This window comes from Phodopus roborovskii, unplaced genomic scaffold (genome assembly GCF_943737965.1).
Source record: "Phodopus roborovskii unplaced genomic scaffold, PHOROB, whole genome shotgun sequence".
NCBI classification, from domain to species: domain Eukaryota; kingdom Metazoa; phylum Chordata; class Mammalia; order Rodentia; family Cricetidae; genus Phodopus; species Phodopus roborovskii.
In genome coordinates, this window is record NW_026126448.1 from 7,068,816 (window position 1) to 7,095,932 (window position 27,117).

The window sequence follows — 27,117 nt, forward strand, 5'->3', positions numbered from 1 at the left end:
CCAGCCAATTTAAGGGATTTAATGACATAGTATGTGGCCACACACTGGCACACCACTCACAGAGATTCCCCTGCCTCCACTTCCTGAATACTGGGCCTAAGTGAATGTGCCACCATTTCTGGCTTATTTGAAGATGATCTTAACTGAGTTTTTAAGGATTGGTAGAATTTTTGAAAGACGGGTTTTAGAAATACTCATTCAAGCAACAGTGTAAAAGTATGAGAACTCTGAACATGCGTAGGAGTGGCAATTTATATAACTACAATAAAGAGAATGCTGGTGGATGGGATAGGAGATAAGAGGCTGAGTCAGAACATTCAGACCTTTTGTGTGTGCTATTTTATTTGCTTATTATTTTTTGTTTTCTGGTCTTTGAAGACAGAATCTCATGTTACCCAGGCTGGCCTTGAACTTTCAGTGGACCTAAGAATAACCTGGAACTGTTGTCCTCTGAGGCCACCTCCCAAGGGCTGAGGTTGTAGGCATGTGACACCATGCCCAGCTCTTTCAGACTTTCGAGTAACACATTGAGGAATTTGGACTGTAATCAGGAGCTAAAAAGCTTCTAGTAATCAGAAGCTCAATAAGGAAAGGGCTGGGTTTTGTTTATCCCTACATTTTTGGATTATTTGTTCGTTTTAATATTTTATTCTTTTTGTTTTGTTTGTTTGTTTGTTTTTTGAGACAGGGTTTCTCTGTATTGCTTTGGAGCCTGTCCTGGAACTAGCTCTGTAGACCAGGCTGGACTCAAACTCACAGAGATCCACCTGCCTCTGCCTCCAGAGTGCTGGGACTAAAGGTGTGCGCCACCAATGCCTGGCTAATATTTTATTCTTATTTATATGTATATGTGTTTTTGCCAGCATGTATGTGTGTGCTGTGTACATGCCTGGTTCCCCCAGAGGTTACAAAAAGGTGTTAGACCTTCTAGAACTGGAGTTACAGATGGTTGTGAGCCACCATGTGGGGGCTGGGAACAAAAGTTAGGCCCTCAGCAAGAGTAACAAGTGCTCTTAACTACTGAGCAAACTCTCCAGCTCTTTAATTTTTACTTTATTTTATGTGTATGGGTGTTTCACCTGTGTGCACCGTGTGTGTGTGTGTCTGTTTCCAGAAGAAAGAACTTGATCCCTGGGACTGGAGTTACAGATAGCCATGAGCAGCTATGTGGGTGTTGGGACTTGAGCCCAGGTCTTTTGGAAGAGCAGCTAGTACCTTTAACTGCTGAGCCCATTTATTTATAACTTCAGCCCCTTATTTATTTACCTAATAATTTATTTAACTTTATTTTATGTGCATTGGTGTGAAGGGTATCAGATCTTCTGGAATTGGAGTTACAGACAGTTATAAGCTTCCATTTGGGTGCTGGGAATTGAATCTGCATCCTTTGAAAGAAAAATCAGTTCCTTAACCACTGAGCCATTTCTTCAGCTCCCACTTACTTTTTTTTAAAATTTATTTTATTTTATGCGTATGAGTATGTTTTTGCCTGCTTATATATAAATGTGTCACATAAAGGATGTTAGATTCCTTATAACTGGTGTTATGGATGATTATGATTCTGGGAACTGAACCTGGGTCCTCTGGAGAAGCAGCCACTGCTCTCAACCACTGGGCCATCTCTCAACCCCAATAAAAAGTCTTTTAAAAGAAATAAGGTGGAAACCAGAAGGTGATGACAAACACTTTAATCACATCACTCAGGAGGCCGAGGCAGGAGGATCTCTGAGTTCGAAGCTAGTCTGATCCACAGAGCTAGTTCTAGGATGGCTAGGACTGTTATACCAGAGAAACCCTGTCTTGAAGAACAAACAAACAAACAAACAAAAAAAAAAAAAAAAAAGAAAGAAAGAAAAGGAAAGGAAAAGAAGATGGAGCGTGAGAGTGTTAGGAGAGAATCCTGATATTTATTTTCCTCTGACCTCCATCTGTGTAAACTAGAATAGTGTGCCTGTGTGTTCACACACACACAATAAATAAGCATAAAATAAGTTACCAATTCTCTTTTCAATATTAGTCAGTATATAATATAAAACTAAAAATAGGGAAATTGAGCCATCACTAAATTTTTAAGCACTTACCTAAGACTATACTCCCAAGACCAGAAATGATACACGCCTTTAATCCCAGTACTTGGGAGGCAGAGGCAGGTGGGCTCTCTGTGAGTTCGAGGCCAGCCTGACCTACAGAGTGAGAACCAGGTCATCAAGGCTACATAGTGAGGCTTTTTCTCAAAAAAAAGAACACACTTTCATCCTGAGTCAAGTAAGTAATGCTAGCTGTTATGATTAAAGTGGGAGTGGGGAATCATTCAGTGTGCTGGCACAGGAGGAGCCTGAGTTTGAGCTCATCCTCAGCTACACTGTAAATTCAAGACCACTTGGGCTACATATGACTTTTTCTCAAAATAAAAAACAAAACAAAACAAAAAAATCCTTAAAGAAAGAGAAAGGCAGTAAGGAGAGGAAGAATGAACCAGGAAGTGTGTATATAAGTGCTTCCTTTTTTGGATCTCTCTGTATAGCTCAGACTGGCCTCTGAAGTCCTACTGCCTCAGCCAAAGTGCTGGAACTATAGGGACATGCTACTACTGTAACTAATGTGACTCGTTTTAATGTGGAAAGTGGAAATAAACTTGTATTGCCTTTTTTTTTTTTTTTTTTTTTTTTTTTAAGAGCCTCAAATTGCAGACTTGCCTCAAAGTTGCTGTACAGAAGGGTGACCTTGAACTCAGATTTTCCTCTCTACCTCTTGGATGCTGGCATATAGGCATACACCACCACACACTGTTTATGTTAAGTTGGGCAAGTCAACTGTGTTCCCAGCCCTATGACACCATTTTGAATGTGTCAGTGGTAGTCATCTGTGTAAGGAATGAGGCAGAAAGGTCGGGTAGAAAAGCAAAGCAGTGTGGCACAATTGTGATTGAGTGATGCCAGAGTGGAGTGGAAAAGAAAGCAGAAAATTGTCATACAATGCCTGTGCCTGTCTGAATGTGCTGTACACCCTTGTGAATGGTAGAACTTTAGTGCCTGACTTCTTTATAAATATTAATTAAATAAGTCAAATACATCTTAACATTGCAGCCTAGTACCTGCCTCAAAATATTCTTTCTTTTTCTTTGTGCCTTTTGGAGACATGGTGAAATATTCTTTCTTGCTGGGTGGTAGATGCACACACTTTTAATCCCAAGCATTTTTACCTGCTAAGCCATCTCATGAGTCCAAGCTCTATTCTCTTAAAAGCTTATGTATATTCCAGGTGGGGAAATAGTGATGTTAAAGAATAACTATACTTTCTAGTGAGTATCATGATCACTTCCTCTTCAAAATGGCTATAGGACTTAGGCAATAGTAATATTCCTGTTTTAGGTGTGATTAAAACATACACACAGTATGATGATGATGATGATAAATAAATAAATGAATAAATAAGTAAATTTAAAAACAGATCTTGAGTATGTGATGGAGTCTGTAGTCGTCTGGCTTTAGACTCAGATGACTTCACTTAATGCCAACCAGCAGTTATTCAAAGAAGAGGAAAAAAGTGCTAGCAGTACTGTGGAAAGTAGAAGGAAGAGTTATTATGCTAATCACCTAAGTCAGACATGGGGAAGATGAAATTTTAGCTGATCTTGGGAGGGTGATTTTCAGTACTATCTTAGTCACTGTCTGTGGGTTTGTATTGCTGTAAAAGGACACCATGGCCATGGCCATTCTTATAAAGGATACATTTAATTGGGATGGCTTACAGTTTCAGAGGTTCAGTCCATTATCATCATGGTGGGACCTGGCAGTGTGTAGGCAGACATGGTGCTTGAGAAGTAGCTGAGAGTTCTACATCTTGTAGTCAATTAAGGGTGTGGCTTTAGCATATATGAGACCTCAAAGCCCACCTCCATAGTGACACACTTCCTCCAACAAAACCATACCTGCTCCACAAGGGCACACCTACTAATAGTGCTACTCCCTTTGAGATTATGGGGACCAATTACATTCAAACTACCCACAGTCTGCATGAAGAGACACTATGACCAAGGCAACTCTTATAAAAGAAAGCATTTAACTAGGGGCTGGTTTATAGTTTCAGAGGCTTAGTCTATTTTCATCATGAGGGAACGTGGTGCTGGAACACTAGCTAAGAGCTACATCCTGATCTGCAGGGAAAGAGGGAGAAGGAGAGAGGGAGGAGAAAGGAAAGAGAGAAATGGCCTAGCATGAGCTTTTGAAACTCTCAAAGCTCACTCCTAGTGACATATTTCCTCCAACAAGGCCAGACCTTTTAATCCTTCTCAAATAGCACCACTCCCTAGTGACTAAACGTTCAAATATACAAGCCTTTGGAGGCTATTCTTACTCAAACCACCACAAGTACATACATCCAACTCAAGGAGGGCACTTCAACCATTAATAAATTCCTAGGTCATAAAAACCATTCATACTAGTCAATTAATCTTGGATTACAGGGGCTAGAGAGATGGCTCAGAGGTTAAGAGCACTAACTGATCTTCCAGAGGACTTGGGTTCTTCAAGTCCCAGCACCCTCATAGCGGTTTACAACTGTCTGTAACTACAGTTTCAGGGGACCTGGCACCCTTACACCATATGACAGACACTATGCTAGGTACTAGAAATGCAGATATCTATAAAACTCTAGATCTTCTACCAAGAAGAAAGCTGCTAAATGCAGATTATAATCAGTTTATAAATGAATGTCAGGGTCAGTGACTACTCCTGTAATCTCAGCACAGGGAAACAGGTGGGATGCCTTTGTGACTGGTTGAGTTCCAAGGCAAACCTGAGATTTATAGTGAGATTTCATCTTTACACCCCACCCCCATACCCCCTCTAATGTGCCATTATACCATACTAGCTTTCTTTTTAATTCACTTTGGAAACTATTTATTTATTTGTTCTGGGGATTGGACCCAGGACCTTGTCTTTGCTAGGCTATTGTTCTATGGTTTAACTACATCACTAGCCTTTAAGAATTCTCAAAACAGGCTCATCTGTTAAGAGTTCAATTCCCAGCAATCACATGATGGCTCACAACCATCTGTAATGAGATCTAGTGCTCTCTTCTGGCCTGCAGGCAGATATGCAGATAGAACGCTATATAAACAAACAAACAAACAAATCTTTTAAAAAACATTTTATTTAAATTAGAAACAAATCTTAATTTACATATCAATACTTGTTCCCTTTCCCTCCCATCCTCCCCTGACTCCCCCCCCCCCCCAGTCCTTCTCCCCATCTACTACCCAGGGAGAGTGAGGCCTTCCATAGGGATTATCAAAAGTCTGTCACATCATTTGGGGCAGGGCCTAGGACCTCCCCAGTGTATTTAGGCTGAGAGTAACCCTCCGTAGGATAGAGGATGGGCCTCCCATAGGAGGCCCCATAGACTGCCCAGGCCTCCTGTCATCTACATTCAGGGGGCCTGGTTCAGTCCTATGCTGGTTCTCCAGCTGACTGGCTGGGGTCCGTGAGCTCCCACTTGCTCAGGTCAGCTGTTTCTGTGGGTTTCTCCAGAATGGTCTTGATCCCTTTGCTCATCATCAGTCCTCCCTCTCCACAACTGGATTCCAGGAGTTCGGCTCAGTGCTTAACTATGGATCTCTGCTTCTGCTTCCATCAGCTACTGGACGAAGGCTCCAGGATGGCATATAAGGTGTAGTCATCAATCTCATTATAGGGAAAAGGCATTTAAGGTAGCCTCTCCACTATTGATTAGATTCTTAGTTGGGGTATCCTTATGGATCTCTGAACATTTTCCCTAGTGCCAGATTTCTCTTTAAGCCTATAATGGCTCCCTCTATTAGGGTATCTCTTTTTTTGTTCTCCTCTATTTATCCTTGGACTGAATCTTCCTGATCCCTCATGTTCTCCTACCCCCTCCTCTTCTCCCCTTTTTTTACTCCCCCCCCCATGCTCCCAATTTGCTCAGGAGCTCTTGTCCCTTTCCCCTTCCCTGGGGGACCATGTATGTTTCTCTTAGGGCCCTCCTTGTTTCTTAGCTTCTCTAGAGGTATGGATTGTAGGATTGTAATCCTTTGCTTTATGTCTAGCTAATATTCATATATGAGTGAGTACATATCATGTTTGTCTTTCTGTGACTGGATTACCTCACTCAAGATGGTTTCTTCTAGTTCCATCCATTTGCCTACGAATTTCAAGATTTCACTGTTTTTTTCCGCTGGGTAGTACTCCATTGTGTAAATGTACCAAATTTTCTTCATCCATTCTTCAGTTGAGGGCATCTAGGTTGCTTCCAGGTCTGGCTATTACAAATAATGCTGCTATGAACATAGTAGAATGGATGTCCTTGTTGTATGAATGTTTTGGGTATATGCCTAAGAGTGGAATTGCTGGATCTTGAGGTAGACTGATTGCCATTTTCCTGAGAAACTGCCATACTGATTTCCAAAGGGGCTGTACAAGTTGTTCTATCACAGGCAATAGAGAGGAGCATTCCCTTTTCTCCGCATCCTCTCCAGCATAAATTGTCGTATTTGATTTTAGCCATTCTGACAGGTGTAAGATGGTATCTCAGAGTTGTTTTGATTTGCATTTCCCTGGTGGCTAAGAATGTTGAGCACTTTCTTAAATATCTTTCAGCCATTTTAGATTCCTCTATTGAGAATTCTCTATTTAGTCTTGTACCCCAGTTTTTAATTGAATTATTTGGTGTTTTGGTAGCTACTTCTTGAATTCTCTGTATATTTTGGAAATCAGCCCTGTCAGATGTGGGGTTAGTGAAGATCTTTTCCCATTCTGTGGACTGCCGTTTTGTCTTGTTGACTGTGTCCTTTGCCTTACAGAAGGCAGTTTCTCAGTTTGAGGAGGTCCCATTTATCAATTGTCAATCTCAGTGTCTATGCTACTGGTTCAGGGAGTGGTCTCCTGTACCAATTCTTTCAAGGGTACCTCCCACTTTCTCTTCTAAGAGGTTTAGTGTGGCTGGATTTATGTTGAGGTCTTTGATTTATTTGGACTTAAGTTAAAATAAATAAATCTTTAAAAAAAAAAATAGAATTGCCAAAACAAGCCAGGTGTGTTGGCGTATGCCTTTAATCCCAGCACTTGGGAGGCAGAGGCAGGCAGATCTCTGTGAATTTGAGGTCAGCCTGATCTACAAACTGAGCTACAGAAACCCTACCTTGAAAAAAACAAAATTTGGCCGGGAGGTGGGGAGGGAATGCTAAGACAAATTCAAGTGAAGGTTTCCTATTTTATTATTTTATTTTGTTTCATTGTGGCAATTCTGTGAAAGTGAATCTAGTGAGGGCTATGCTACTAAACTACAGCTCCAGACTTCCCATGCTGTTTTCAAGGTTTGCTAGCCTTCGTCACCATTGTACCATTGCCTTCTACTTCTAGGTATGCTGCCACCAGACATTTAATGAAGTTTGTCAGACATCTTTAAAATAAATTACATTTATGAGACACAGAATATACACATGCCATGGCATATGGAAGTCAGAGGATAGTGTCTTAATTAGGGTTTCCATTGTTGTGAGGAAACACTAAGACCAAAAAGCAGGTTAGAGAGGAAGAGGTTTACTTGACTTGCACTTTTGCATTGTAGTCCATCATTGATGGAAGCCAGAACACGAGGCCATATAGGGAGGGGTGCTGCCCCCTGTCTTGCTCAGCCTGTTTTGTTACAGAACCCAGGACTATGAGCCTATGGATGGCACCACCCACAATGGGCTAGGCCCTCCCCAAGCCCTCCCCCATAAATCACTAATTAAGAAAATGCCCTGCAGCCAGATCTTATAGGGGCGTTTTCTCAATGAAGATTCTCTCCTTTCAGATAACTCTAGTTTGTGTCAAGTTGACATAAGACTAGCTAACACAGATACCCTACAGGAATTGGTCCTCCTAACATCGAGTGGATCCTAGGAGTTGAATTTATTTAGCATGCTTGGTGGCAAGTGCCATTACATGCTGAGCCATCTTGCTGGCCTCAATCTAGTATCTTATTCAAGATTGAGATAGTACTGGAACTTCACAAGTATTGCATTGTTTCCTATGCCTAGTAAAACAACTAGTTTTTCCATATGGAATTTTATTCTTGTCTTTCATTTTGTTTGAAAAAAAATGTTTTTTGTTTTTCAGGTTCATGGGTGTGTGTGTACATCAAGGACAGTTGCATGCACTTACAGAGGTATGACATCCATAAGTGTGCTGAAGTAAATTCTTTGCCTTTGTTTCAGCATCTGTGATCTATTTTATGTATGTAGTAAAATACACATGCAATTATATTTACACCAAAATGGTAATGTGTTTGTTTGTTTGTTTGTTGCCTTGGGACAATAACCTTAGCTCCTATGCTCTTATATTCCCTCATAATATTTGCTGAGTAGCCTGAGAACATGAATGTTCCTTCCAGTGTAAAATTGGTTCTTGTTTTCTGGATTTCTCCCTTCCAAATGAAAGGATGCCAAGGCTTGACTGCAAGCCCTTTCTTGGTAACAAATTCCCAGACCACTAGGAAGGTGTTGTTATGATCTGGAATCAACTGGTTTCCTGTTCTTTCTTAATATTTATTGGAATCAGTAATTCAATGGGTGGGGACAAGTAAAGGCTTCTTGAATTCAGGTGCCATGTTTAGTAGCTGCAGAAAATGCTTGAGTTCTTGGAAACAGATTCCTGGAGTCTAGGTTGAATCTTTCTGGATAGGTCCCATTTATGTTCTTTGTTTTGTTAAGACAAAGACTTGCTGTGTAGCCTCATCTGGTCTTGAACTGAAATTTTCCCTGCCTCAGTTTATTGAATGTGCAGCCCCATATCATCATACCAGGTTCCACATCTGTATTTTCCTTTCCCAGTAGTCTTTTAAAGATTTATTTATATATTTTATGCATATGGATGCTTTGCCTGCATGTCCACCAGAAGAGACCATCTAATCTCATTGTAGACAGTTGTGAACTGCCATGTGGGTACTGGGAATTGAATTCAGGACTTTTGGAAGTGTAGCTACTGCCCTAAACCATTGAGCCATCTCTCTATCCCCAAAACATGCTTTTTAAAAAAATTTTCAAGGGGTTTCTTGGGGTAATAGTTCTGACTGTTTTGGAACTCTCTCTGTAGACCAGGCTGGCCTTCAGTTCATAGAGATTCCACTTGCTTCTCCCTCCTGAGTTCTGGGATCAAAGTGTATGCCACAACCTCTTTCCCATTATTTTTAATTTTTGTATTTTATTATTTATTTGTGTGCTGTGGGCATTCTTCCTGCCAGTCTGCTCCCAGAGCTGCATCAGACCCAAATGAACACACAGATGCTACATTAGTTATAATACTGTTGGCCGTTGCCTGGACCTTCTTATTGTCTAGCTCTGTCTTAATTACTGACCCATTTCTATCAATCTATGTATTGCCTCATGGTCTTATCTTACTGGAGAAAGAGTCCAGCCCTGTTATTCCTTTCTTGTCCTATATGATGACTGACTCTGCTTATGTTTCCCAGAATCTTCCTTGTCTCCTAGTCCCACCTATCATCCTGCCTTATTGGCCATATTGCTTTATTCATCAACCAATAAGAGAAACATAGCCTCATGTGGATTGCAACTTCAGGTGGAATTCAGAGAACAACTTTCTGGGGTTGGTTCCCTTCTTATACTCTGTGGGTTTGGGGAATCCAGCTCAGATTGTTAACCACTGAGTCATGTCACTAGCGTAATCATTTTTATTTTTATTTAGTATATGTGTACATGTGCATGTGTGGATAACTTTGGCTCTGAGGATAACTTTGTGGAGTCACTTCTTTCCTTCCATTTTTGAATGGATTCCAGAGAGTCTCTCTCTCTCCTTCTCTGTGTGCAACTTACGGGAGTCAGTTCATTCCATTTTGGTTCTGGAGATTGAACTCAGGTCATCAAGGCTTGGTGGCTAATGTCTTTATTTGCTGAGAAGTCTACTGCCTCCACCCCATCTGTACTATTAAAAAGTCTCTTAAAGAGAACAACTCAACAGAAGTTGTTTCTCTGATCCCATGTGTGCAACAACACATGCCCACCTCCAAATACCAAATAATCAAAAGACATTCTCCTAGGAATGCCTTTAATCTCAGCACTTGGGAGACAGAGGCACCTAGGTGGATCTCTTTGAGTTCAAGGCTAGACTGGTCTACATATTGACTTCCAGGATAGCCAGGGTTACCTAGAGAGACCCTGTTTCAAACAAAACAAAATTAAGAAAAATAACCCACAACTCCCCCCCCAAAAAAAAACAACCAAACAAACAAACATCCCTGAAAACAAGAAAGTCTCCCAAGCATCTAGGTTTAACAGTCTTTGTTCTAGAGTATTTTCACATTCCTTGTCAAGACGTAATTACCAAAGTGTAAAGTGAAGAAACTAAGGAAGGAAACTGGTAAATAGAATTTGCAAGAGTAAAGTTTCCTGTTGACTTGGTACCTGGTAATTGTCCTTAATACCTTAAGAAAGAAAGTTCCATGTGCCCCAGATATATCTTTTTCTCAGTTACTGAAGGTTAGAATGTACAAGATCAGGCCAATCCTAGCACTTAGGAGGCAGAGACAGGCCCAGTCTACATACTGAGTTCCAAGTTCCAAGTTAGCCATGACTATATAATGAGATACTATCAAAAAAAGAAAAGATTATAGAATGTTTTGCCTCTAATGTGGCCAGAAGGATGGAAGATGAGAGGAAGTCAAGAACATAGCATCTTGATTGCCTAGGTTTGAATCTGTTTGAACCTACATGTTTTCATGTGTTAAATGGAGATATTAATAGTTTCTGCTGTAAGGAGCATAGAGAAGAGGAAAGGAACCAAGCTCTGGAGTATTTTTGCTGTAGCAGTCAGGAAGGACAGACTGAGGAGTGGATGGTGAGGGAGGAAGAAAAGCTGTTGGTCTAGAATGAAAAATGAGTTTCAAGGAGGAGGGAGCAATTAAATGTGACCTGTTGCTGATCAAATGGATGAGCTAGTTAGGATACTGAGTGTGTGAAGTAGAAAATGCTCATTTAGCACAGTGCCTTGCATATGATAATTGCTCTTGTTATGGTGGAGGTTCCACCCAAGCTCCCCTCTCCCATCTCCCCCAAACCCTGCTGCATCTCAGAAAGTCCACCAAATGATGACCCCTCCCCCAGAGATGCTCAAGACCATTCCCGCACAGTATTTAAACTTGTGGTTTTGGTGTCTCCCTTTCACCTCTCTTTTCTGGGGAGCTGGAAGGCCACTCTATTAAATATTGTATCTATTAAATGTGGACTTTTTCTAATTCTGTTTAATTTGGTCTGATTTGGATTGCTGAATAAGCAGAGAGGCTTATCTGGGTGTAGAAACATCAGCTTTAATGCATGCTAACTATTGAAACTTGTATTTCTCAGTGACAAGTCTGTCCTTTGAGTTCTGGTATGTCATTGTTTTTATTATGCTTCCATTAATGTTAAATTTTGAAGAGCTTTTCAATGAATTATAATGTAACAAAAGATGCACATATATGGAAAGAAAGTATTGTTCATCAAATTTTCCCAAATGAATATGCTCATAATTAGCACCCAGATCTAGAAAGATTTGCTGCATATTTCTGTTCTGAAGAATGAACCTACACATTCTTTGAGGATTAGCCGGGCATGATTCATTATACTTGCAGTCCCAGCACGTGGAAGGTAGAAACAAGAGGATAAGAGTTTGGTTTGTTAGGGTAGTTAACTTGAGAAATTTTTGTTTGTATGGATTGGTATGTGTTGCTTCTGAGCAGGCTTTGTCAGACTTACAAGAAGCCTTATATCATCTTTGAATTTAAGGTGAAAGGAAACCCTATGGGTTCAGTGACCTAAGACATGCATTATTTATAAGAATAAACAGCTAGGCCCCAATTCCTGCTTCTTGGTGTGCTGTGATATTGCCAGTTGTCTCTTGCCTTGTTTTGTGTAGCTGAATACAAAGTATTCCTTGTCCTAATTTGTCTTGAGTTGGATACACTGCTGCCAGGTTATCCTGTGTTAGGTTAACTTTTGGCAGAAGCATGCATGTAGGGCAGTTCTGGGGAGGCTCTTTGTGACTCATGGTAAAGAAGACTACTAAGAATACTGATTATAATAGCTTCTTTGAGGCTGGACAGTGGTGGCACATGCCTTTACTCCCAGCACTTGGGAGGCAGAGGCAGGTGGATCTCTGTGAGTTTGAGGTCAGCCTTGTCTACAAAGAGTTCCAGGTTCCAGGACGGGCTGTTACACAAAGAAATCCTGATTCAGAAAAATGAACAAAACAAATAGCCTCTTAATTTCATAGATCTCTAAAGGACTAGTGATTCATGTATTGCTTTTATCTTTACAGGAGTTTTCCCCTGAGTTGCTTTTGGCTCATTTATTCATTAAAAAATATTTATTTAGTTCTTACAATGTATCCACTACTCTTCTAGGTACTGGGAATGCAATAATGAATAAATAAAATCTTTTCTCTCATGGAATTTCTATTATAATCAATAATAAGTGGGCAGAAGAGCTATATTAAAGGAGAAAAAAAATTATATCGTGTCATCTGTGACTTCACCTAAGAGACAAAAAACTTAAGGGAGTGAAGAGAACCTAGTTGAACATAAGAAAGTATGAGGAAGCAGGAATAGCAAGAGTGAATACCCAAGAGAGGGGCTGCAGCTGCAGCGAGGAGAACAGTCATTTATGGACAGCAGAGAAGAAATGCTACAGATCACATAGTCTTGTTTGTAGACCTTTAAGAACTTTAGCTTAGCTGGGCGGTGGTGGCGCACGCCTTTGATCCCAGTACTGGGGAGGCAGAGGCAGGGAGATCTCTGTGACTTCTAGTCTAGCCAGGTCTATAAGAGCTTCCAGGACAGGCTCTAAAGCTACACAGAGAAACCTTGTCTCAAAAAACAAACTCAGGATGGATTGTGATGTCTCTGGAGGTTTCTGAGTAAACAGCTGACAGGGTGTGGCTAGCTCTGTGTGGTGAGTACTTGAAAAAGGATAAGAATAAAAGAAGTAATATCTGCAACAGAGGCCTATGGTGTAGCTCACTGATAGAGTGCTTGCCTAGTATTTGTTGGTGCCTAGCTTTGATCTCAAACTCTGGAAAAAAAAAATGGACTGGGAATATAGCTCAGTCATTGAACTGATGTGATCTCTAGTACTATAAAAGAATGATATGCAATAAAAAGACCATGGGAAATAGATGAGAGATAGCTGGTGATTCTGAATCCACTTTTTGCAAGTAGAAAACCAGTTTTCCTAACACTCTGTATATGGGGTATAAGGAAATCACAGATCACTGAAGTTTCCGTCTCAGATACCTGAAATACATAGCTGTAGTGAATGGCAATGGGCAAGACGAGAGAAGCAGTCAATTTGAGGTCTTGGGATGTAACTGAGCTGGTGGAGGGTTTTTCAAGCATGCACAAAGCCCAGAGTTCATGTGCCCAACTCTGAATAAGCCAGGCTTGGTGGAGCATGTGTGTAATTAGTATCTAGGAGGTAGAGATTCAGAAGTGCAAGGTTACCCTTGGATACATAGTAAACTTAAGGCCAACCTGGAATACTTGAGATCCTATCTAGAAAAACAAACAAGCAAACAGCAAAAACTAATGAACTGAGGCAATAGTTCAGTTGGTAAAAATGCTTTCCGTTCAGTCCTCAGCACACATATCATAAGGCAGATGTGGTAGTGGAAGTTTGTAATCCCAGTGCTGGGATGGTGGATTCAGGCAGATTTCCTCAGAGTTCACTAGACAGCCAGTCTCAGCTAATCTCCAGAAGCCCCAAGTCCCAGTGAAAGACCCTGTCGCAAAGAGCAAGATTATATGGGACTGAAGAGATGGTTCTGTGGTAAGAGTGTGTTTCTGTCCTTCGGAAGGATCAAGATTCAGTTCGAGCACCCATATCAGGCTGCACACAGCCACTAGGGTCTCTGACACCCTTGACTGCTGTGGGCTTTTGCACATAGTATATATAATCACTTGTGTACATAAGTTTGCACAAGTAAAAATAAGGCTAGGTGTGGCAGGTTACACTTTAATCCCAGCATTCTTGAGATCACGAGACAGAGGCAGGAGGATCTATGAGTTTGAGACTATTCTGGATCTATAGATTGATTTCCAGGACAGTCAGGGCTACACAGAGTAACCCTGTCTCAAATAAATGAATAAATAAATCTAAAGACAACACAACCCAAGATTGTGGCCATCTAGTTGGCTCATCAGGTAAAGGCATCTGCTGTCAAGCCTAACCAACTGAGATTAATACCTAGGATTCACATGATGGAAAAAGGTAACCAATTCCCACAGGTTTTCCACATGTGTTTGTAGGTGAGTTTCTTGTGCATGTGCGCGCGCGCATACACACACACACACACACACACACACACACACACACACACACACACACGGGACTGGAGAGATGGTTTGGCAGTTAAGAGCACTGGATGCTCTCCAGGGGTCCTGAGTTCAATTCCCAGCAACCACAGCCATCTATAATGGGATCTGATGCCCTCTTCTGGCATGCAGGTATACATATAGACAGAGTGCATCCAGAGGAGTGTACAGGGTTGTCGCTACTCCACATCATGCTGGAGGGAGCAATGCTGTTTGTTGAGCATGGTCCAAACAAGGAATGTTTCTGATAAAGTTGTTCAGGATTTGGAGATAGAGAATCAAACTGGGTAAAACCGTCAAGTTTGTCCAGATTTAGTTCATGTCTTGATGATGGGTGTATAGATCAAATGGTACCCTGGGTTTAGTCCTGGGTTTACCCTGGCCTTTAACTCACAGAGATTTGCCTGCCTCTGCCTCCCAAGTGCTGGGATTAGAGTCATGCATCACCACTGCCCAGCCATTTACTTATTTTGTTTGTGTGTGCACATATGTGCAAGTATCATTGTAAGGATTCAGGCCTTATGCTGGCCTGCCCCTGTCACCTGGCAGAAAGGACTCAGGCAGTACCCTGGTCAGCCTATAGTTCTATGAGTTCTAGTCTGCATGCAAGTGCAAAGGACTCCTTTAAAAGAAAAAATAGGCCTCCGCCCACTTATACTTTCTTTCTCTGCTCTCTTCCCACTGTTCCCCTGGGGCATACAGGACTTTTCCTGTCTCCCTCTTTTTGTCTGTCTTCTCTCTGTGTCTCTTTACCTCTTTTTCTTTTCCTCCTTCCCTCCGTCCCTCCCCTTTCTAATAAAACCTCACTTAAGCTCTGTTTGCCTGGTGTGTTTGTCCCCTGCCATGGAATCCGCCATGGTCCCCCACCCAGGGTTCCCCTAAAGCTTTATCCTAACAATCATAGCACATATGTAGAGATCAGAGGACATGTACAGTTACTTTTCTCTTTCCACTGTAAAGGTTCCAGGGATTGAACACAAAGTTTATTCAAGAGTCATTTGCGTGACTGTGGCTCAAAAACACAGATTTTTGTTACCTCAAATTCCATGTGGAAGCTTTTTCACAAATTTTTTCTTTTTCTTTTTTTATTATTTATTTTTCCACAACATTTTTTTATAGTTTTACAGAACAAGGACAGTCATAAATGAAGGCAAGTTTAAAATACATTGTTGGGTATATCAGAGAGGTAGGTACATCTGTTATAACTTAAAAACAGCAGGAAGGAATCATGCCATAGAACAGGGCTCATGTGGAGGGCTTCTTTTTGGGGGAGGGAATGAGAAGGGGGTAGAGAAAAACAGGCAGAGAGACAGAGATGGGTGGAGCCTGTCTATTTTTTTTATTTATTTGTATTTGATAGACATTGGTGTTTGCCTGCATGTATGTCTGTGTGAGGGTTGTTGGATCCACTAGAACTGGAGTTACAGACAGTTTGAGCTGCCATGTGGGTGCTGGAAATTGAACCCTAGAAGCTATCCTTGAATAGCTCCTCTTTCAGGGGTGTGGGCTCAAGAGCCCCTTTTCCATGTTAAAATGTTAATTGGCTTGATCTGCAGGTAACCACAGTTTCTATGAATTCATGAGCACAGCACTCCAAAAGACTGTTTTGCCCCAGTCCTGGTGGGTTTCTGGCTCTTCTACCCCCTTCACTGATGGTCTCTCAGTATGTGGTAGTGGTGTTATAGACAGTGACAGCCCATTTGTTTATTTCTAAATTGTTATTCATGTGTCCATGTTTATCTATGTCATGCGTGTTAGGGTGCCTGTAGAACCCAGAAAGCGGCCTTGATCTGTGGACTCACCTGACATTGGTGCTGGGAACCAAATGGGTCCTTTGGGAGAACAAAGAAGTGAGCAATCTCTCCAGACCCTGTTTCCATTTATTTAAGTGCATTTCATTTTTTCTTTTCATTCAATGATTTATTGTTGGATGTATACAGGCAAGGAGGTTCATACCTGTAATTTTAGTTCTTGGGAACCTGAGGCTAAAGGATTGTAATTGTTCTGTTAGTAGCAAAGATAGTTTAATTAGAGACCTCATGTCCTTCCCTGTGGCTTTAAGATTGTTGAGACAGTGGACCCCCAGGAATTTCATGCTGTGAGAAGGAAATGGCAGAAACCAGGTGCTACTGCTTGAGGAACTTGTTTCCTAGGAGAATTTACACAGTTCTGACAACTTGTTAGCCACTTTGCAATAGAGTCTGGAGCTGAGAGACTTTGTGGGTCAGTGGTAGGTGCAACCAACCATGCCTTGACCAGGACTGTTTATTTATGCAGACCTTATGCCTTCATTTTAAACCTAAATGTCATATTAGGAACAGAAGATGGCCTTGAGGTGGCAGTGAAGTGTAAGGGTCATGGAATCTCTCTGCTTCTCTCCCCAGCATGGCCACTTTCAAGAAGTCTCCTTTCTTGGCTTTTCACTGTTTTATTGGCCTATTGAGGACTGGTGGCAATCCTAGTTTGTTAGAGCTACTGGGGCCTAGGCACTGACCCTAATAACTTTGATAACCCAAGCCTAGGTATATAGTGCATTCTAAATGAGCCCTGTTTCAAAAGAAAATTAAAAAAAAAGTAGTTCTTTCCCAGACTACCAGGCTTGGAAACTTCAGAAACACTTAGTCCCTATCACAATATTATCACTGTGATTAACAGGAGTAGAAATATGTACAGGATATAGAAGTGGGCTTGGAAGGGTGAATAAAAATTGCATGGGGGAATAAAGGCATATGAGAAAGCAAACAAATGAAACATTTAAATATTCTGAATATATTGTGGGTTAGTAAAAGCTGTTTTGTAGCCAGCTAATTTTCCCTCTTTCTTGACTCCTCTCAAGCAGGCCGTGATGAATCTCCTGGATGGGAGGTTGTACAGTGGCAAACAGGGCTTAGCAGATGTGCAGATGTAAGCTCTCACACTGGCTGTGGATCCTCTAGCTGAGAACAGGAGGCTCCTATGGAGCATAAGCCTCCCACAGGGTGCTCCTGGGGCGCCTGTCCTGGAATTACCCAGGCCAGTAACAAAGCTTTCTTTTCTTCTTTAAAGCAAGCCAGTGGAATGAGACATCTACTAGCCTTTGTGCTTAGAGCAGACCAACTAGCATCCAGTGGCTAGCACAAAAGCATTGTTAGACTACAGTGAAAAGTAGGCCGGCACCCAGGCCCCTCTCTTTAGAAGGCCCATCCAAAGAGCAAGGGTCCAACAGGCCTGGACTTAGCTAATTGACATCGATTCTAGTTCCTGATTTACTGATGACACAGTAAATTGGATAAGATCCTGGGATCTCTTCTCATTGCTGCTCCAAAAATCTCAATTTGGAGATTTCTGAGTTGTCTTTGACTCTTTTCCCCCGCTCGGTTCTACATGTCTACTGTCAGCACTAGTAGGGTGCAGGCTGGAAGAGCAGCTCCACACTGTCTCCCAGAGCATCCTGAGTTCTTTTTTAGAGATGTCCACTCAGGATTCTTGGCTTCACTACAGAAAGGATTTCAGCAAAACTGGAGTTTATTAAAAGATTTATAGCCCTGGGTGTGGTGACATACACCTTTAATCCCAGCACTTGGGAGGCAGAGGCAGGCAGATCTCTGAGTTCAAGGCCAGCCTGATCTATAAAGTGAGTTCCAGGACAGACAGGGCTGTTACACAGAGAAACCCTGTCTTGAAAAACCAAAACAACAGCAACAACAAAAAGATTTATAGCATAGATTTTAAGCACGGAGGTAAATGGAATAGAGAGATAGGGAAAGAAAGGCTTAGAGACTTGAACTTCATTGTCATGTCATTTTGGTGGGCCCTCAAAGAATAGCTAAAAATTGAAATTGAATCGTAGGGTGAACCTTGAGGTGCGTTGGATAGTATTTCAGCTGATGAGATCATAGGTGTGGCTTGGGAATTTAGGATGTTTTTGATGAACCAACTTCCCTCCATCGTAGGCTTAAAAGCATCATTGTAAAGACAAACTAGGTTGGTCCCTGTTTATGATTAAACCGTATTTCTCAAGGTAACCTTAACTACAAATGGTTCTGCACTGCCTGGTCCAGGAAACTGTAACCATGCCTTTGCTTCAAAAAGTTACCTATTTATTTGTTTACTTATTTAGGTCTTCTGAGACAGGGTTTGTCTTTGTAACAGTCCTAGTTGTTCAGGATCTCACTTTGTAGACCAGGCTGGCCTCAAACTCACTGAGATTCACCCGTGTCTGTCTCTGCTCACCAAGTACTAGGACTAAAGGTGTGCCCCACCGGACTTGGATGTCTTTTATACTCCCAGCTCACCTATGGGATATCATGAAATGGGACTAAACCCTCAACAGTTAGTGTTAGACAGGTATGGGGCAGGGAAGCGCATTTCATGTTAATAGTGGGTAAATGTGCAGGTTAATTGGTTAATAAGCAAGAGTGAAAGGCTTTGTAAACTACTCAGTGTTGTGTGGTGGTTTTGTTTGTTTTGAGACAAGGTCTCATGTGTCCTTGAGCTTGATATGTAGCCATGGCTGGTCTTGAATTCCAGATCTCCCCGCCTCTGCCTCCCAAGAGCTGTTTTTAAATGTGTATGGGTGTTTTGTGTGCAGGTATATCAGTGCACCATGTGCTTTGTCAGTGCCAGCACAGGTCAGATGAAGATGTCAGATACCTTAGACCTGTAGTTACAGCCAGTTTTGAGCTGCTATGTTGGGATTTGATCCTGGGTCCTCAGGAAGAACAATCAGTATTCCTAAATTTTGGGATTTTGAGTTTTAGTCCAAAAGTAATAGAAGATCATTGAATAATTTAATGTGAAAATGGCTTAGATTTGCATTTCAGGAAGACTGTCTTGGTGAGGATATGCTATAGTTCAGGGATTGGGAGGCAGAGGAATAAAGATTACATGTTTGTTCAAGGTTAGCCTGAGCTACCATATCTACTAGATGTGATCTGGACTGAACTATGAATTAAGGGAATCGACTAGCTGCCTATCCTAAGTGTTTTCACTTAAAAGATTTTTAGCATTTTTGGGGGTAAATGGGTAGAATGTGTGGACTTTTTCAGCACAGTCCTGCTACTTAGAGTGCAGTAACTCTGCCACACAGCTAGCAGCATGTACCTCCCTTAAGTGGTTCAGGTTCTGGCCAAATGAGTGTTTGCTGAAAAGTAGTTACTAACTGTTCAAGCATCTGAAAGAGGGCCAGGCAGTGGTGGTGTCTGCCTTCTTGTGGCTTTCATGGGCACCTGCACTCGTTTTTACAAAAACATATACAAATACATATACATAATTAAAAAAAAAAAAGGCCCCCCTCCCCCCTAGAGAGCTTGGAAGTACTGCGCCTTAAAGATGGCGCTGGCTTCCGCCTTTCACCTTCCTGATGGTGAGCGCTCTCTGTCTTAAACAAGTCCTTATTTGGCTAAGCCTGTTCAGCTTGCTTGCTTCCGTATAAGAGCAGCCTATCTGCAGGATCCATGTGGCTCACTAGGGTTGGTCAGCGCGAGGGGATTTAAGCCTGTGTGGGGCAGTTCCCCAGGGTCAGAAGAAGCTTGTTCAAGGATCCTGATTAAACTGCTAGAAGATCTCCCCTGAGTTGCGTTTTCCTTGCTGGTCGAGGTTGGGCACGACCCCCTCCCCCCCAAAAGTGAGATTATTTCTAGAGCCTTTTGAGACTTGGTCTCACTGGAACTCACAGAGACTTCCTGCCTCTGCCTTAGTGCTAGTATTAAAGGCCTGTGCTTGTGTGCTATTCTACCCTGATACTTTGTTTTGTTTCATTCTTTTGTGAAAGGGTATTGATGTAATGCCAAGGATGGTTTTGAATTCATATGCTCAAATGATCCTCCAGCCTCAGCCTCCAGAGTGGTGAGGGATAGACAGACAGACAGACATTTTTGTTTTTGAGACAGGGTTTCACTATATAGCTTTTGGCTGACCTGGAACTTGACTGACCCTTATTATTCAAGTACCAGTAAAGACAATTCCCTTAATAGTATCATCTTTGGTATTAGCTTTTTGTTTGCTTGCTTATTTACAGACTATTTTTATAGACTATGTAGCTCTGGCTGTCTTGGAACTCACTATGTAGAGCTGGCTGGCCTTAGACTCCCAGAGATTGACTTGTATCTGCCTCTCAAGTGCTGGAATTACCAGGGAGAGTAATCATGCTCAGCAAAATTAATTCTTTTAAGTGGCAAGCTAATTATCCACTTAAATGTATGTGTGGTGGTTTTTAATTTTTTTTGTTATTATTTTGTTATATGTATGAGAAATGTTTTGGGGGGCACATTTGCAAATGTGTGTAAGTGAGAAAACCACTATAGTTTGCCTATGTGGGTTTCAGGGATTGAACTCAGGTTGTCAGACTTGCTTTGAAATCACATCACTGCTGAGCCATCTTGATGTTTCACTTGTGAATTTTTAAGAATGTTAGTATATGTTTTCTTACCCTTTAATAATAAAGACTTATTTACATTATGTTTCTTAGTTAACTTGTACCATATAACATATAACACATATCTTAGGAAAAGGTATTTATAGTGAAGTCAGATATCAAGCACAAATCAAGTGAAAGTCTTGGCATGGTAGCGCATGCCTGTAATCCTAGCATTCCTGGGGTAGAAGCAGGAAAAATCAGGAGTTCAAGGATAGCCTTGCTACATAGTGGTTTATAACCAGCCTGGGCTACATGAGACACCATCTCAGAAAACAAAGGAAGAAAGAAAGGAAGGAAGAAAGAAAGAAGAATTAATTAAATGGAGAGTGTTAGACCCCTACATATAGAATTATAGCCTTTTTACTCCTTTCTGTATATATTGGCTCATAAATTACACTGTATCTGTATGTGAATATGGAGACAGTTAACATTTACCAACATGAACGTGTCTATTTTCTTTTGTTTAATAAAAAGATCAAATGAAAGATGTTGTAATATTTTATTATACTATGAAAAGAAGCAGTTTTGGGTATGGATAAAGTTGATATATGTATCATGTAAGAGGTACTGAAGTACCTATAACTCCCATTTGAGAGGTAAAGCAGGAAGATCCAAGAGTTCAAAATTGGCCAGGTGGTGGTGGCACATGCCTTTAATCCCAGCACTCAGGAGGCAGAGACAGGTCTCGAAAAAGAAACAAAAATTCATCCTCATCTACCTGGCAAGTTTGAGGCCAGCCTAGACTAGAGAGACCCTGCCTCAAAAAAATTAAAATTGAAATGTTAAAGCTTCTGTAAGATATTTAAATATGATGTTGTCTTGTTCTGTAGGACAACCCAAGGGGATAGTCTGTAAAGGAAAAAAAAAAAAAAAACTGAACACACAGCATCTGTGATTCCTATCTAGCAAAGCTGAACATGCTAATACAGCTGTTCCTGCAGAGGGATTTGTTCAGAGGTTGCACAGCTGAGTCTGCAGTGGGAGTTGCCTATGGGGAAGTGAATGTTCCCACTAATGGGGTACACAGTGTTTAGCAATCTAGAAATCTTCCTTGTTGGCAGATCTCAAACTTCCTTTCTTCATACATGCATGCATGGCTCTTGAGACATAGAGAAGTTGTGGTTTTTGAGGGCCCAGAGGCTTATCAGCCCCACCAATATATTCTCCAGCATCAGGCAAGACAAATGGATTGTTGTTTAAAAAGAAAATAAAATAGTTTGTTTTTCCTGTCTGGACCTGGTTACTACCTTTCCATCCTGCCTAGAAAGCCAGAGTCTGTTAGTAACTATGAGCCCTCATCTTTTCTTTGCTCTCCACCTTCTAGCTAGGTCTATAGATTTAGTTCTTCCCTTCATTCCTCCCTTTCTTTTGAAATGGTTCCTTCTGTGTAGTCTAGGCTAACCTTGAACTCACTATGTAGTCCAGGCTGACCTTGAACCTTGCCTCAGCTTCCCGTGTATCAAGTGTAGATGTGATCTACTACACCCTTCCTTTCTTGGGCTTTGATACATATTTGTAAATACATACGTCTTTCTCTGAACCAAAACCAAGAGTCCTGGCATCCCAGACCTTCAGAAAATGCATAGTCTAAATTTCTTCTGCTTGACATTCAGCCATGTAAGCAGAGTGGCTCCCAAAGACAAGCCTTCCATGTCATGCTGCCACCTTGTCAAAGAAGCAAACTCTGTTTCTTTAGATTTTTTTAAGGAAGTTTGCCTACATGGTCAATGTTAGCTGTACTGCTCCCTATTGTTTGGAGTTTACAAGTTCAGTTTCTCAGCATTTATCCTCTCTATTGTGACCTTGGGCAGATTCCCCTAGAGTGAGAAGTCATTGTGCTAATGCTTCCTTTATACACTGTTGTAAACGTCCAAGGTAGATTACAAAGTGTGGTTAAGCAAGTGGACAGACTCTCCTTTCAAGAGTTAGGTGTGTTTTAGGAGTTCTCTCTACATTACCAAACCTGCTGTGCCACATACAGGCATCTATCTGATGTGCTGCGTGGTGCTGCCCTCAACTGGTTTCTTCTGATGCTTCTATTACCATATCCATTTGTTTTATTATACTCTCATTTCAAACAACATCAAACAAAAAGATGTGAGTTAGGCAGATCAGGTATGCCTACCTGATAAATTGGAAAACTGAAGGACATCTAACCTTTTTGTTTTTTTCAAAATTAAATGGTTCATAGAAGGATAATTGACAAGAATTCAACTCAAATCTCTTGCTCATTATATCATTAGGTCCTCAGTGTCATTCTAAAGAAATGCCAAGATACCCATTTTACTTGTAGAATTTGTTCCTTTTCCTCCCTTGGAAAGAGGAGGGAGATAGTATATCTTGAAAGGGTTGAGTAAATTTACTTTTGAGTTCCTGTTCTGCATGGAACTATCTCACTCAAATATCTCACTCTATCTCCTTGTACAGTGAATGTAGTTGTAAAAAGATCTACTCTGGAGCTAGACTGTATTGTCTGCCAGATTCTGCCCTTAATAATTGAATAACATTGCTTAACCTTTAAATGTCTTTTGTAATATGAGAGTAATGCAGATAGATCTATGTACATGTTCCAAAATTGGAAAAACTCTGAAATCAGAAACACCTTTGATCCTAAACATTTTAGACAAGGGAGGGGTACTTAGCCCATAATACGCTTACCTTATGGGCTGTTGTATAGATTAAATGAGATAATGTGCATACAATTTTTAGAAGTATTGGGTATAGTACAAGCATTATATAAATATTCACTGAAAAAATAATTACTGTTATTGTGATGTGGTGTGTGTGTGTGTGTGTGTGTGTGTGTCCGTGTCCTTAGACAGGGTCTTACCATATAGCACTGTCTGGCCTCAAACTCAGAGATCTGCCTTGAAAGTGGTGGGATTAAAGGCATATACCACCATACCCAGCTACTTCTTTAGTCTTTTGGTTTTTCAAGACAGGGTTTCTCTGTTCCTTTGGAGGTTGTCCTGGAACTCGCTTTGTAGAACATGCTAGCCTCGAACTCACAGAGAGCCACCTGCCTCTGCCTCTCAAGTGCTGGGATTAAAGGCATGAGCTACCAATGCCCAGCTTACTTCTTCAGTCTTACAAGGAAAAAAATCATGCCAGGCATGGTGGCACACACTTTTAGTCCCAGCATTTAGGAGGCAGAGGATTTACATGAGTTCCAGCCCAGTCTGGTCTAGAAACTGAGTTTCAGGACAGCCAGCCATGGATACAGAGAGAAACACTGCCTTGAAGTTGGTTCAGAAGTTAAGAACACTTCTTCTCCTCCTCCTCTTCCTCTTCCTCCTCCCCCTCCCCCCCTTTGGTTTTTCAAAACAGGATTTCTCTGTATTGCTTTGGAGCCTGTCCTGGAACTAGCTCTGTCTTTTTATTTGAATTTTTCTTTTCCTAAGGATTCTGGTTTCTCACCTGTGTGTTATCCCCAAACTGTTTTCTTTATTACTTGGCATAAGTAATCATTCTAGCTCAAGATTGTTACTTCCTAGGTTTTATTTTCCTGCAAGACTTAGTTCCGAATTTTTTTCTTTTCTTTTTTTAAGATAAGGACTCACTTTGTAGTAGGCTTAGAACTCACTACGTAGGCCAGACTGACCTTAAACTCATGGTAATCCTCCTGCTTCTGCTGGGGTTACATGCCATGAGGCACCATGCCTGGCATAAAATATTTTCTTTTCTTTCCTCTTTTTGAGACAGGGTTTCTCTCTGTAGCCATGGCTACTCTGGAACTCAATCTGTAGACCAGGATGATCTCAAACAAATAGAGGTCTACCTGTCTCTGCTTCCCAAGTGCTTGAATTAAAGGTGTATACCACCACACCTGGCCATAAAGTGATTTTTTAAAAAAGATGTTTGGGCCCGGGGAGTGGAGGATGGCTCAGCAGTTAAGAGCACTGAACAAGTTCAGTTCCAGGTACCCATGTGGGGCAGCTCACAAATACACATAACTCTAACTCCAAATGATCTTGACACTTTTCTGGATTCCTCAAGTGACTGACTGACACATCCGCCATTAGACTCATACTGACACACAAATGGTGGTGTACACCTTTAATTGAAGCACTTGGGAGGCAGGCAGGCAGGCAGATCTCTCTGAGTTTGAGGCCAGCCTGGTCTATAGAGTGAGTTCCAGGACAGGCTCCAAAGTTACACAGAGAAACCCTGTCTTGAAAAACAAACAAAATAAAACAAAAGAATGTTGCTTGTGATGGTATATACTATTAATCCCAGCACTCAGGAATCAGAGGCAGGTGGATCTCTCTGTGAGTGCAAAGACAGCCTGATCTACAAACTGAGTTCCAGGGCAGCTAAGATTATATAGTCTCAAAAAAAAAATTTTTTTTTTTCAAATCCAGACATGGTGGTATATGCCTTTAATCCCAGCACTTGGAAGGTAGAGGCAAGGAAGATGAGTTCCAAGTCACCCCTGGCTACACAGTGAGTTTGAGGTCACATGAAACACTACTGCAACAGGTCTTTCTTTGAACTACCAGCTTCCAAATAATGACACTTCCAAATAATGAGACTTTTTATTAATTGTGAAAGCTCGGCTTTAACTTAGGCTTGTTACCAGCTAGCTCTTATTAAGGCTTATATCTCATCAGTCAAATTTTTATTCTTTCCATTATTGTGTTATGACATGTGGCTCATTGCTTTTCCTCAGTACAATGTGTCTGACTTCCTCCACTTTCTTGCTGGGAATTCCTCAGCCCTCAGATTCCTTCCCAAATCCTATCTGCCTGGAAGTCTCACCTGTCGTTGTCTGCCTAGCTTTCGGCTATTCAGCTTTTATTAAACCAATCAGAAGGTGCCCTAGGCGTTGAGACAGGACAGAGACATCTTCACATAGTATATGAGAAGATTATCCCAACACACTACCCCAAGACAAAATAAATGGCTTTAGTGATGGCTCAGAGTTTAGGCGCACTTGGACGTGCTATTCTTGTAGAGCATCTTTCAGTTCCTAGCACCCATGTGGTGGCTTACAGCCACTAACTCCACCCTCTTCTGGCCTCAGTGAGCACCAGGCATGCATGTGATATGCATACATGCATGCAAACATTCATACACATAAAAGTAAATCTTTATATTTGATCTTAGCAAAAAAAGCAGAAACACAGCAAAGTAAATCCTTAAAAAATAAAAGAACAAGTATTTGCTCTTTCATGCTTTTACCACCAGCCTAAACATTTCTGATAAATACTAGCTGGGCTTTTCTTTTGTATTGCAGTATATCAACTCTGGGAACCTGGAACAGCTGCTAGACAGTAACCTGTATTTGCCCTGGGCTGTGAGAGTGAAACTGGCCTATGACATAGCAGTGGGCCTCAGCTACCTTCACTTCAAAGGCATTTTCCATCGGGACCTCACATCAAAGGTATGAAATTATCATTATAGAACCTAGAAACATGGGGATCTCTATTCTAGAGATCCAGTATTTGATAGTTAATCCTTAGAAAGCTTCTATCTGGGCTAAGGATATAGCTTAGTTGGTAGGGTGCTTGCTTAGCATGCACAAAGATTTGATTCCCCAGGACTGGATAGAAGCAGGAGGATCAGAAGTTCAAGATCTTTTTCAGCTACATAGAGCTCAAGGCCAAGCTATAGATCCTGAAAATCAAAAACCAATCCAGCCTCTGTCTGCTCAGAGCAGGAACGTTTGAGTATGGAGCCAGGTGATACACACGAGAGCCTTTGTTTAGTCTGCTGAGCGTGTGCAGCAGAAGCACATGGAGAGCTCAGGAGAGCAGCAGAGCCCTGTCAGTTTTCTCCTCCACGGCCTCCAGGAAGCAGCTCTCATAAGAGCAGAGTTGGGCCATAGTGAGTCAGGAGAATGCACGTTTGGATTGCTTGGTGGGCCGCCGTGTGCTGACCCATTTCTATTGTGTGATTGAGTTTCTGCCATCCTGCCAGTTCTTCTTTGATGTTAGCTGGTCTCTGTGGTATTGTTTTGTTGTCCAGATTGCTGTGTGACCAGGTTAGAAAAGACTTTCTTTCAGAGAAAGTTGGCTTTGTTACAAAGCAGGAACTTGAAGGCTGAATGTCCCAGGATACTTCCATGACAAGGCTTTTATTTTTTATTTTCTTGTTTTGGCTTTTTGAGACAAGGTTTCTCTGTGTAACCCTGGCTGCCCTGGAACTTGATTTGTAAATCAGGTAGGCCTCAAACTCACAGATCCACCTGCTTCTGCCTCCAAGTGCTGGGATTAAAGGTGTAAGCCACCACCTCCTGACTCCATGACAAGGCTCTTAAATATTATTTGAGCTAATGGAGAACTGTAAGGCCACCTAGGGTACTTAGTATGACATCTGCCAAAGAACCAAATTAAAGTCTTCTAAGCTTTGTTAGAGGG

The 27,117-nt window shown here is 41.4% G+C and overlaps 1 protein-coding gene across 4 annotated transcripts in view; it reads left to right on the plus strand.

Moving 5' to 3' along the window:
* Positions 1 to 27,117, plus strand: part of Tesk2 (testis associated actin remodelling kinase 2) — a 96,225-nt gene that overhangs the window by 59,108 nt on the left and 10,000 nt on the right. For all 4 annotated transcript variants that reach the window (XM_051188543.1, XM_051188544.1, XM_051188541.1 and 1 more), the window contains exons 4-5: positions 8,121 to 8,169; positions 25,995 to 26,141. In XM_051188543.1, the coding sequence (XP_051044500.1) occupies positions 8,121 to 8,169; positions 25,995 to 26,141 (196 nt within the window). The remainder of the gene's footprint in view (positions 1 to 8,120; positions 8,170 to 25,994; positions 26,142 to 27,117) is intronic.